Source organism: Labeo rohita, chromosome 3, assembly GCF_022985175.1.
Source record: "Labeo rohita strain BAU-BD-2019 chromosome 3, IGBB_LRoh.1.0, whole genome shotgun sequence".
Classification (NCBI taxonomy): domain Eukaryota; kingdom Metazoa; phylum Chordata; class Actinopteri; order Cypriniformes; family Cyprinidae; genus Labeo; species Labeo rohita.
Window position 1 is genome coordinate 31,669,062 of NC_066871.1, and position 13,429 is coordinate 31,682,490.

General features: G+C 34.1%; 2 protein-coding genes across 12 annotated transcripts in view; one reads left to right on the forward strand and one right to left on the reverse strand.

Moving 5' to 3' along the window:
* The window catches only part of rps2 (ribosomal protein S2), a 231,621-nt gene that overhangs the window by 24,196 nt on the left and 193,996 nt on the right, over positions 1–13,429 (reverse strand). The window lies entirely within an intron of this gene.
* The window catches only part of spag9a (sperm associated antigen 9a), a 47,542-nt gene that overhangs the window by 4,627 nt on the left and 29,486 nt on the right, over positions 1–13,429 (forward strand). For 7 of the 11 annotated variants that reach the window (XM_051100406.1, XM_051100416.1, XM_051100429.1 and 4 more), the window contains exons 2-6: positions 2,516–2,636; positions 6,648–6,718; positions 8,430–8,521; positions 8,714–8,864; positions 11,047–11,130. In XM_051100406.1, coding sequence (XP_050956363.1) covers positions 2,516–2,636; positions 6,648–6,718; positions 8,430–8,521; positions 8,714–8,864; positions 11,047–11,130 — 519 coding nt within the window. The remainder of the gene's footprint in view (positions 1–2,515; positions 2,637–6,647; positions 6,719–8,429; positions 8,522–8,713; positions 8,865–11,046; positions 11,131–13,429) is intronic. The other 4 variants (XM_051100441.1, XM_051100414.1, XM_051100417.1 and 1 more) reach the window with 2 other exon arrangements.

Genomic DNA, 13,429 nt, shown 5'->3' on the forward strand with positions numbered 1-13,429 from the left:
TAGTGTCTGATATAATGCAGATATATAGTACAGTTTATTGACTTAAGATGACATGACCCCTTGTTTTACAGAATATTTACTCAGAAAGCAGTTTGAAAAACAAAGTTTAAAGAAGTTAAACTTCTTTATCTTTATAACTAAAAATTTGTGTTTGTGAGAGCTCAGTGTTGCATTGAAAATGAATTGGAATTGAATGTGACATGAACCTTATGTTTGTTGATCTCTGTGCTCGGGGGGCCGCTGAATGACTTTTTACTGTGACGGGAACCTAAAGTGACACAGAAACGGCTCCTCTTTATCAGATACTCGCACTGCACCAGGCTCTCCAGGAGACCCCCGTACTCCAGATCTGAAGCATGTGTTCTGTAGGGATTTGCAGGCGAGAGATTCCAATTAGGGAAACGGCGTCAAGATATTATTTCCAGGTCACGGGATCTGTTGCTGTGACCTGGCTATAAAAGCTCTTGCTGATTCACACTTTATTTTGCCTGTGAAACTTACAGACAGTTTTTGTCAATGCATGATGCACCTTTTGCTGTTTTCATACACTGCCACTCGAAGTTTGGGGTCAGTAGGAGTTTTTGAAAGAAATTTGTATTTTTATTCCACAAGAATGGATTCAATTATTTGAAAGTGACATTGAAGAAATTTATAATATTACAAAAGATTTCCATTTCAAATAAATGCTGTCCTTTGACATGTTACTTGTAGGGGTTGACCAATACTGTAGGCCCGAAATAGACCGATAACCGATATTTTGAGCATATGTGTGTGTGTGTATATATATTTATGTATATGTGTGTATGTATTTATGTATATATGTATGTATATATGCATGTATGTCTGGTGTGTCAATTTTTCTTTAAACTGTTTCACATTATTTTATCACCAAATCTGTTTTGAAATTGCTGATACCGATAACCATAAAAATGCATAATATCGGCACCAATAATTGGTCGACCCCTAATTTCTTGAGCAGCAAATCAGCATATTATCATACTGATTTTTGAAGCATCATGACAATTACTGTATTTTTTTATCAAATAAATGTGGCATAAGCAACAACTTTCAAAAACATAAATATTGCTGACCCCAAACTTTTGAATTTGGTGAGAGAAAATTGTGTAAGTATTTAAACTTTTAACATTTCACATTTTTGTATTTTAAGCAATGTTGTTAATTTGCCATAATGAAATAATTTATCTGCATTTTATTATCTGCTGTAGTTTTTATGTATCCGCATCGGCTGTTGAAACAAGCATCAGCCTCTTTGGTCAACCATATATACACTATATATAAGATTTTTAATGCATTTTAAAGAAGTCTCTTCTGCTCACCAAACCTGCATTTATTTGATCCAAAGTACAGCAAAAACAGTAAAATGTTGAAATATTTTTACTATTTAAAACAACTGCTTTCTGTTTGAATATATTTTACAATGTAATTTATTCCTGTGATTTCAAAGCTGAATTTTCAGCATCATTACTCCAGTCACATGATCAGAAATCATTCTAATATTCAGATTTGCCGCTTAAGAAACATTTATCATTATCATTATTAAAGATCCAAAGATCTGCATTTATCTGATATAAAAAGCTTTTGTATCATTATACACTATACCATTCAAAAGCTTAGAGTGAGTATATTTTTTTTATTTTTTATTTTTTGGAAAATAAATGAGAGAAAATAATACTTTATTTAGTGTGGATGCTTTAAATTGATCAAAAGTGATGATAAAGACATTTATAATGTTACAAAAGATTTCTATTTCAGATAAATGCTGTTCTTCTGAACTTTCTATTCATCATAGAAACCTGAAAAAGTTCTCAACATAATATAATAATAATAAATGTTTTTTGAGCAGTAAATCAGCATATTAGAATGATTTCTGATCATGTGACTGGAGTAATGATGCTAAAAATTCAGCTTTGAAATCACAGGAATAAATTACATTTTAAAATATATTAAAAAAGAAAACAGTTTAAATAGTAAAAATGTTTCAATTTTACTGGTTTTGCTGTATTTTGGATCCACAAAATGCAGGCTTGGTGAGCAGAAGAGAGTTACTGTTCTTTTGATTGGTAGTGTGTCCACATTTCACATTATAGATTTTGGTTGCATATGCTGGTTCTAGTTCATTAAAATAAATCCTTCTGACTTGTTTGTGTCAGTCTTGACATTTTAACCTTGTTCCTCAGCCTTTAAAAAGACATAAAAAGCTGGTAAAATCCATAAAATTGAAGATGATGTGTCAGACTTCACATTTATCCTATTCCTGATCCTATTTCTTTGAAAAAGAGCTTTTCCTGCATTTAGTTTTCTAGCTTTTTTTTAGCCTGTTGAGTGTATCAATCAATACGCTAGCTAACTAAAGGTAATTTTAGCAGAGATACGCATAGAAAGGAGACCAGAAATACTGATGACTCATCCTAAAAATGTACTGGACTGTATATGAAAAAAAAAGAAAATTTATTATGCAACATTTAATTTGTTCTTTGTGTTTCTCTGTGAGCAGAAGTTTATTGAATTTGAAGATTCCCAAGAGCAAGAGAAGAAGGATTTGCAGAACCATCTGGAAAGCCTTTCATCACATTCCCGTCAACTGGAGCTGAAGATCAAGAACTATGCTGACCAAAGTGAGAATCACCTGCTTTATTACCTGTTCTCATTTAATCGAACACTTCTACACTCTTAAAAAAAAGGTGCTTTAAAAGGTTCTTCACAGCAATGCCATAGAAGAACTAGTTTTGGATCCACAAAGAACCATTTGGTCAAAGTTTCTTTAAAGAACCATCTCTTTCTTACCTTTTTATAATCTGAGGAACCTTCTTTCACCACAAAGAACCTTTTGTGAAACAGAAAGGTTCTTCAGATGTTAAAGGTTCTTTATGGAACCATTTAGACCAAAAAACGTTCTTCTGTGGCATTGTGAGGCACCTTTATTTTTAAGAGTGTATGCTCTGACGATTTTTGAATCCTTCATACATATGGCTCCTAGAGGTTATATGTCCATGCATCTGCTGTAAAAATCCTAGTTTTAGTATAAAATGGATATAGTTTATGGTTGCATATGCGTTAGCTGTTATGTAAAGAATTGTTTCAGTGTTCTTCACGCATGGTCTATAATAGAGTACCGTCCCATAATTCGGTCTGCTCTCTCTCTCTCCTCCAACCTTTCTACTGACTACTAATGGATAACTGATAATGAACAGTGGCCCATTTACACAGCAAAGATCCGACACTTTCTTTGGCTTCAGCATATAGCTGATTTCTCGTGGCTGTGAGTCATTATTGCACAGATTGCCATTAAAGTGAAATAGTTGGGTGCTAGTTATCTTAAACTGATATAATTTGCAAGGGCTGTTTGCTGTTCATTTGCGTCAGCATTCAACAGATTAATTTAGATCATAGTTCAACTGGCTACTGACATGGATATGAATGAATGGATATGAACCTGCTGTATTGATTTATGTTCAGATTCCACTTCCTCCATGTACATTTATTCATTCCCTTTAAAAAAAAAAAAAAAAAAAAATAGTTCACCCAAAAATGTAAATTTGCTGAAAATGTGCTTACTCTCAGGCCATCCAAGGTGTAGATGAGTTTTTTTCTTAATCAGAACAAATTGGGAGAAATTTAGCATTTCGTCACTTTCTCACCAGTGGATCCTCTGCAGTGAATGGGTGCCGTCAGAATGAGAGTCCAAACAGCTAATAAAAACTTAACAACAATATAACTTAACAAGCAAATATTTATGAAATGTTTTATTTTTTCTCACCGTTTTATTGTTATCAAATTCTGTGTTTTAGCATGTCTAATTATTTGAATGCATACTTCATTTATTCAAATTTATTCTTAAAATAGCCTTTATGAAAGTTTTCTTTACCCTCAGAAATTCTGTGTTGTGTATTTAAAATGTTCAGGTTATCAAATGAAGGCATAAAACATTAATTTTCAATCATTAAAAGATAAATGAATTTAAGCAAACTTTTTTTAGGTAAACAAAGGGGTATTTACTATTAAAATTATGTGATTTAAAAATAATGTTTTGTTTAATTTTAGTAGTAGTAGTAATATGTATCTGGCACAATGTCTTCTAGTTAAACTGGACTTTTGTTTTGATGGATTGCCATGTCTACCTTTACATTTCTATGTGTATATGATATAATGCTAGTTTTCCTAAAATGGAACAGTCAAATGCTCATGAAGTGACTCTCAGCAGATGTTGCTCATGTATTTATGTCCTCATTTAATGAGACGACAGATGCTGAAATCACCGCGAGCAGCACGTGTGCTTCTGTGTGTGTAGTAAACAAAACCGCTCGTCCGCTCCATTCATTGAAACAGAGACATGCAGAACATGCAGGATTCACATTTAAATGGTATTTTTTCACCAAATTCATTCAAACTTTGACAGATTCCATGACATTCCGCATTATTTAGTAAATTCTGTTTTTATGACTGGACTCCGCAATTCAGTCCACGTTTTCTGCATCATGGAAATCATAGGGCCCTATGTAAATTACTTGTGATGTTGTAATCTGTTGATGTTTTAGCTGTCTCATTCTGGCGGCACCCATTCACTACATCATCTTTGGTAAATATTGCTGCTATTTTTTTTTTGATGGAGAAACCTAGATGCATCTCGATTGGCCTGAAGGTGAGTAAATTTTGAGAAAAATTTAATATTTGGGTGAACTGCTCTTTTTAACAGGGTTTGTACAAGGTGCTTAAAGCGCTTAAATACTTAAATTTGACTTTTTGAAATATAAGGCCTGGAAAACTCTTGAAAATAGCAATATTCCTGAAGAAGTATTTGAAAAGTGCTTGAATTATTGAAAGACAATGTTTCTATGAAATTTTTTTTTAATATATTTAATATCTTTTCACGCAGTTAAAAAAAACTGAATACTTTTTGCACTTATTTTAGTTAATAAAGCTAGAAAAAAAAAAGAAAAACTGAATGTTTAATTTCGTACTGAATCGAAGTCATTTACACTGGAACCACTCCGATTGATTCAAACTTGTGACGTTGATTTATTTCAAGTGATTCACTAGCAAAAAACCCCAGATCAAGTTAAAAGAGCCAATTATTTTTTAATTTTCGACATTGCTTGTAACGATTTTAAAAAGCAAGTAGTGATGGGTGAAACTGAGTTTTTCGAAACTCCAAATCAGTTAAACCATGGCGTCGCAAAATGATTTACTGTTTTGAAGCGATATAATTGGATTGCGAATCATTTGATTCAATTTGGAACTTCAGAGTGTGGATCGCGAATCATTTGTTTCAGATCAGAATTTAAGAGTGGTTTTACAATTTTTTTTTTTTCAGACTTTCTAAAATTAAGCAGTAGAAAAGATGAAACCATTAAGGCAGTACAGTTATAAAAACTAAACAAATAAAGAAAATGAAAGTATATGCAAAATTCCTTGAAAATTTTGAAATTTTTTTTGAAAATTCCTTGAATTTCCTGGAATTTCATTTTACACTATCTGTACAAAACCTGTTTTAAAGAGTCATTTGTTGTGTACAAGTAACAATATCGGAGTGTGTTTGTGCATAAAAATATAAAACCTTTAAAAGTTAAAAACCTTTATTAATGTTGCTAATTAAAATGCAGTAATTCTATTTATAGACCACATGCACACAGAAACTTTCCTCTGCATATTTTAGAAAATGATTATGAATCACATGAGAATAACCTAACTAGGTTGTGACCAAACTTCATGATGCATTGCTTCTTTTTGTAAAGAATTGAAAATGTAATTTGAATTGTTGTCAGAGCAAATATGTACACCCCTAGTTGTCTGGTTTTGCATTCATGTAATTAATCTGTTCAGTCTTATTAAATGCAGTTTTTCCTGTGGCCCTGAATAGCATTACTCATCTTCTGTTGCTCGAAAAAAAAAAAAAAAAAAAAAAAAAAAAAAAAAAACCAGGGTCAGTTCAGACTGAGTGTGTGCTTAAATTGGCCTGTACTCGACAAGATGCCCGTGGGTGATAATGATATTAGTCAAGCACCAATACATGCTAATTATGGATGTCTGCTGTTTTAATCTGGCACTAATGAATTAATTCTGGCATTAATTAACAATGCATTTCCATTTCCAGATTTGAAATGGATATCAGCTCTACTAGAAATCACTGTGCTCAAATGAAGTATGTAGACGGTGAATTAGCCGGTCTGATGGTGGGAAGCATTGGGTAGTTCTGCTGCAGGCTTAGATTTAAACCTGACAGCTAAAAGTGGATTATGTCTTTGTGTCACCTCTTAAATCAAGCCTGTTATATATCCTCTGTGGATATTCTCTCTACAGAACTGCAACTATTTTTAAAGGCCTCACTGAATGTATCAGCTTTGCCCACTCAAACAAGCTTAAAATCTGGCCTCAGGCCATTTTAAAGTGGCAAGCTGGCTCGCATGTTTTTTCAGTGCTGTACAGTGAACAGTCATCATTGGTCATTTGGGAGCTTTATAACCTGTTACGACGATGACTGTGATAATTAGCCTCATTTCTCTGTCCTCATTTAGTTCTAGGCCTTTCTACAAGACACCGCAGTTTTGGACTAAACTTGTTAGATACTAAAATCTAACAATTTAATTATGCTTAATTTCTTTCATATTTTTTTATTCCTCCTTTCTTAGTAAGTCGATTAGAGGAGCGAGAGGCTGAACTCAAGCGCGAGTATAATTCCCTTCATCTGCGGCATACAGAGGTAAGAAAGAGCAAATTCAACACCATGTAAATGTCAAAGGTACACACTACAGTTTTGGGAATGGCAGCCATATTATATGTGACCCTGGACCACAAAACCAGTACTCAAGGTCAATTTTTTTTAAATAAATATGCTTTCCATTGATGTATAGTTTGTTAGGATAGGACAATATTTGGCCGAGATACAACTATTTGAAAATCTAGAATCTGAGGGTGCAAAAAAATTTAAATATTAAGGAAATCACCTGTTGTTGTCTAAATTAAGTTCTTAGCAATGCATATTACTAATCAAAAATTGAGTTTTGATATATTTACGGTAGGAAATTTACAAAATATCTTCATGGAACATGATCTTTACTTCTTATCCTAATGATTTTTGGCATAAAAAGAAACATTTTGACCCATACAATGTATTGTTGGATATTGCTACAAATATAGCTGTACTACTTAAAGGGGTCATCAGACGCAAAGTTCACTTTTACATGTTGTTTGAACATTAATGTGTGTTGGCAGTGTATGTACAAATCTACCCTATAATGATAAAAATCTATGCAGTGGTTTTTAATTAATCTGTAAAAATAATATCCCCTTTTTCAAATCGAGCCATTCTCAGATGCCTGTTGGTGTGGCGTCACACCCACAGAGGCCGCTCCCACGATAGTTGATTGACATGAGCGTCTTACCTCAGACCCGCCCTAAATCAGCTGTAACAGTCCGATCCCCATTGTTTCGATGCCGGAGCAGACAAGAATATCTCTGATTGAGCGGTTGAGGTGTTGTGTTGCTGGATCTAATAATGAACATAGTGGTCGTCATTTACTCCCGACATCTGAGCTGCTGAAGATGCAGTAGATTACGTTTGTTTGTGAAGGGAATGCACCTCCCGATCTACATATATCCGTCTGTGTTCGCACGAATCATTCATGATCCAGCTTCACTGACAGCAGAAGTGAGTATAAGGTTTTTTTTTTTTATGAATCTTTGCGATCTCCTTTCCTAATAACGGCTAAACGCAGCTAAATGTGGCCAAAGTAAACAGGCTCGTCACTCCACAGAGAGAAGAGAGGGGCGGGGTGAGCAGAGCATGAATTTTGCAGAGCTGTTTTTGGCAAGGTAAAAAGGGTGTTGTTTTACACAGCCATTGAGAATTTTTAACCTAAGTATATTATAGATTTTTCATTAAGACCCTAAAGAATCATATCAACTTGTGGAAAATGGGCATCCGATGACCCCTTTAAGACTGGTTTTGTGGTCCATGGTCACGTACATGAATCCAAGAGTCAATTTAAAGATATAAAAGGTATGAAAATTCTGTCATTAATTAATCACCCTCATGTTGTTCCAAACTCGTAAGACCTTCGTTCATCTTCAGAACACAAATTAAGATGAAAATGAAATGACAGCTTTCTGACCCTGCATAGACAGCAGTGCAACTGACACATTCAAGGCCCAGAAAGGTAGTATGGACATTGTTAAAACAGTCCATGTGACATCAGTGGTTCAACCGTACCTCACATTGAACCTCTAATGTCACATGGACTATCTTAACAATGGCCTTACTACCTTTCTGGGCCTTGAATGTGTCAGTTGCGTTGCATAATTTTACCAACCTCAAACGTTTGAATGAATTGATAACCACATTTAGCTGTAGTGTCTACCTGCAGGTCTTTAAGGCTGATTTATCTGCCTACTTTTGTTAATTTGTTCTTCAGATGATCCACAACTACATGGAACATGTGGAACGGATCCGGATGCAGCAGACGGGAGGAGAGGCCTCGGACACAGGAACAATTGGCCGAGTCCGGTAAGATGGAAAAAAAGAAACAGACACCATCATGTAGTTGTTTTAAAAAGTACTTTTTATAGTATTTTTGCTTGATTTTATATGTAAAACTAAATTGCATCAGGACAAAGGTTGATTGATTTCCACATGAATATTAATACATGATACAGGTTAACTTGTACCATGATTTTTCTCTTTTTCCTCATTAAACAGGAAAGAGCGGCCCCTGTCTCTGGGAATCTTCCCCATGTCCGGCGGTGGCACTTCACTGACGCCTGACATTCAGGGCAGAGCTGAGACTCCTGGAATGGAGGGCTGGAGATTCAACAACCTCAGTAATCAGCGCTCTAGCGCCAGCCTCAAGGTACGGTAACATCGCAACATCATCTAAGAGTTTATACTGCGCTGAGACAAATGTTGAGGGAATTTACGCCAGGTCATGAGAAGATAATAATTGATATAATAGGCAAATAAGAACTCTGATGGATAGGGAAGAAAATATAAGCAGTGGTTGGTTGACATATGTTGCCACAGAAACATTAGGCAGTGATGACGCATTTTTAAACATCCTGCAACATCGGCAGTGACCCATTTGACCAAATTTACTACCAAAATACAGGTTTAAATGAGATTTTAGGGCTTTTGATGCAGTTAAATGACTACAGGGTTAAATTTACTGTATTAAAGTATTTGTTCACTTCCAGAATAAAAAAATCCTAATAATTTACTCACCCCTATGTCATTCAAGATGTTCATGTCTTTCTGTCTTCAGTCGAATTAAGGTTTCTCTCCATATAGTGGACTTCAGTGGGGATCAACGGGTTGAAGGTCCAAACTGCAGTTTTGATGCAGCTTCAAATTAGTATTTATTTTCAGTCTTAGTCTTAGTCCTGTGTTAAATGTCCTTGTTAGTTTTTATCATATTTAGTCAACCTTATCCTATGTATTTTAGTCAAGTTTTATTCGACTGAAGTCTCAGCATTTTAGTCTTGTTTTATTCAATGAAAACTTCGTCACATTTTCATCATGTTGTGTAATAGTTAAACTGATGAAAAAAAAAAAAACAATACTTGAAATTACAATTGTAATGATTGTTTTCATTGAGAAATTTACTTTTGCATTTCAAGTATTGCACTTTCACCAGTAAGCACAAAGCATTAAAATGTCAACTCATACACATGGTTTACCTCATGTTATATAAATGAATATCAAAGACTTATGCACTCTCTCTGTCTACATTATGAAAACTGGTAAAACATACAACAAATATTATAACAGTAAAAATTCCTAATAGTAATTCCACTAATTACAAATTGCAACAGCTAATGTTTCTCTATTAAAACAACAGCGGTTGAGTATGTGTATTTATTCAGCAACCACAATTGCAAACAGTATAGTCAAGATCTCATGACAGAACAGACTGATGAGTGACACTTTCATTTAGATCACTAAACTCCAGCTTGTTTGTCAGGGTTTCAGATCATCGTCAGCAATGCTTCCACAATGAAGAGCGAGCTTGTGCACATGGTTACCAGATTGCAAAAAATAAGCAAAGCAAAGAAAATGTATGCTTGTAACAGATTAGCTCTGATTCGGGCATCTGGCAACCGCACACATGAAAGTTCGCATAGTAGAGGCGTGTACAGTCTCCTTTTTTTTGATGAAAATAAAAAGAGATTTTGGTACTTTTTATTATTAAAACATTTTAGTCTCATTTTTTATCATCAACAAAGTTTCATGTTGATACAGTTGTAGTTATCGTTTATTGACCTTATTGTCGTCTCGTCTTCGTCTTATTTTAGTCAAGGGAAAAAAGCTTGTCAACAAACATTTTTCGACCCTTATTCCTCAGATGGGATTGTGTAGAGCCCTTTGAAGCTGCATTGAAACTGCGATTTAGACCTTCAACTCGCTGATCCCCATTGAAGTCCAAATATTTTCAATCTTGAAGTGAACTAATTCTTTAACATTCCTCAGTTGACCTATACTTTAGGATAGACTGTTATAAGTAATAAAGCTGTTATTGTTGTGAGGATGTTTAGACAACAATATCTGAATGTAATATGCAGTAATTTAAAAAATACTATGCATTATTTTGGAAAAAAAAATAAAAGTTTGAATTAGATGTTCAAATAAACACTTTACAAATTTCCAGGGTTCTCAGAACTTTAAGGAAACTACAACCAATATAATTTTTGTGTTCCCGTTGGCATAGTTTTAAAAGAAAACAATCCATAATAGTGTTTCTGTTACATACCAAAAGATGAAAAAGCCATTCCATTAATGTTACAGCCATTTTTCTTTACGTGAACTGATTTGATGCTTCGACATCCACGTTCACCTGCATGAAACATGGCGACATTTAAGAATCTGAGGCTCTCTCGTATGGATCGCTGCTTTTAATGTTCTCATGCATAATAATGTCACGTTACAGTTGTGTTTTCCCACCCACCAATGCTAGATCACAGCACAAACACATGTGAGCGCTATTGTGTTTTGTGTTTTAAACAAATATAAGATGCCACGTCCCAATTTTCTTGTCCAAGCAGTTGGAGGCGGAGGACGCTCCAAAGAAAAGGGATGGTAAGGATGTTCTGGAAGCTTGGGATTCGCTGGCAAACGACTGCAAGGTAGCAAGGCTGTGCCGGCGGACAGTGTGTAGTGCAAATCACTGTTGTCCTCTAATAGTCAGAAAGTTTATTTACACAACGCTGTTTGGTGTCTTAACTGCATGCAACTACACAGACATAGAAAGTCCAGATTAGTAATAAATGCTAATTAAAAATATTGAGCATGCTAATATTGAGTAATGCACAATTATTTTTAGTTATCTAGGATATAGTTGCATACAGCTAATGCATGGTGTTGATTAAGCTTTCACCGCATGTCATTTCAGTTTCACGCTGTCTTAGATTTCATTCTTCATTTGCACATTTCTAACATGGTATCTGACAGTATCACATCTTTAGTTGTAACACTTATTGCAGTTATAATTTCGTTTTAACCAGTGTTGGGGAATGTTACTTTTCAAAGAAATGTTACTTTTTCACCTCTTATAAAAGTAACTGTTACATTTTAGAGTGGGAAAGCAAAGTTAGTTTTGCATTGTTTTGGATAAAGTGTGTGGGTACGTAAAACATGGCAGTAAAGGTAGGTTAATATTTTTCTACAGTATAAATACCCCAACACTTGGCGTTGCTATAGTTTTTCTTCTTTTCTATAAATTACTGCATTCATTTAAATTGTGTTGCATTTACAGCAGTGTTTATAACGTCAGTCGAAATGATATTTGCTTTGTTGTTTGGGGTGTGTTGTGTAAATCTCTGTGTGTTGCACTAGGGGTGAGCGATATACCAGTAGACATGATTAACCAGTAGAAATTTGTCAGCTGGTCGAGATTTACGACTGTCGTCTCTATCGCGGTTACACACTCACGTGACACTGTTGTGCTACGTGGTCACAGAAACACATCGTTTGCATGTGTTTTTAAGCATTGCGGTTTAAAAACAAGTGATTTTAAGCCGATGAAATGCAATCAGCAGTGAAAGAGAACTCTTTTCGCTATATGTGAAGATAGAGTGCGGGAGTATTAAATGTTATTTTTGCCGCTTATAGGCCTTGAATGGTTAAAAAACACACCTCTGTGTGTCAAAATGCCCTTCTTTGCATGTATCCTTATAAACAGTAATTTATGTCTTAAGTGAAAGCAAGCAGCTGAGAAAGAAAATGTGTAACAGTAAATTGGATTTGGGCAGCTCTTAAAGTGACAGCAGTCTAATATTCCTGCTGTCTGTCATTTGTGTTAATCAAACAACAAAAGAGAGAAAATCTCTCACTGCTCTTGACTAAATCACTTAATAGTCAAGAGCACTTTGTAACTGTAATAAGAAAAAATAATAGAAATGGAAACAATAGAAATTCAAAAACTTAAGTTGAATTGAAAATGTGTTTAATTTAAACAGTAAAGAAAATAAAGTGTTTTATACATTTGATTACTTTATACAGTGTATGTAGCATTTCTTGTTTATTTGTTCTACTGTAGTTTTTTTTTTCTCCTGTTACTTTTTTTTTTTTAAGCTAGTTTTAGTTTTTCGTGATTTATTAAAACTGGTGACAAGAATTGTGAAATTTCTATGGTATCAACATTTTGATATAATAAAGACCTTATTTATATATATACCATTACCATTAAATAAAATGACTCATATCATGATATAAGATTTTGGTCATATCGCCCACCCCTCTGTTGCAGTGTTTTTGGAGTAGTGTGTTTTTTTTTTTTTTACGTAGAGATTGACCGATAATTGGTTTAGATGATTTGTGACCCTGGACCACAAAACCAGTCATAAGGGTCAATTTTTTTTTGAATTGATTAATACATGTTCTGAAATATGAATAAATAAACTTTTTGATGCATGGTTTGTTAGGATAGGACAATATTTGGCCGAGACACAACTACTTGAACGTGGAATCTGAGGGTTAAAAAAAAATCAAAATAGTGAGAAAATCGCCTTTAAAGTTGTCCACATGAAGTTCTTAGCAATGCATATTACTAATCATAAATGAAGTTTTGATATATTTACAGTAGGAAATGTACAAAATATCTTTTTTGAACATGATCTTTACTTAATATCCTAATGATTTTTGGCATAAAAAAAAATCAACAATTTTGACCCATACAGTGTATGGTTGGCTATTGCTACAAATATACCCATACTACTTATGACTGGTTTTGTGGTCCAGGGTCATATTTTGTTCTGAAGTATTGGTATTGTGTAAATAGGATAAATCACTTTATTTAATATATCAAGAGTTTATTTGCAAGAACATAACTTGTCAAAAATCATGTTTTTTTTTATTATGTTGTCATATTTTTATTGTGTTAGGTCGCTGTATTTTGTAAAATTATTTTTACTTCAGATTAATTGG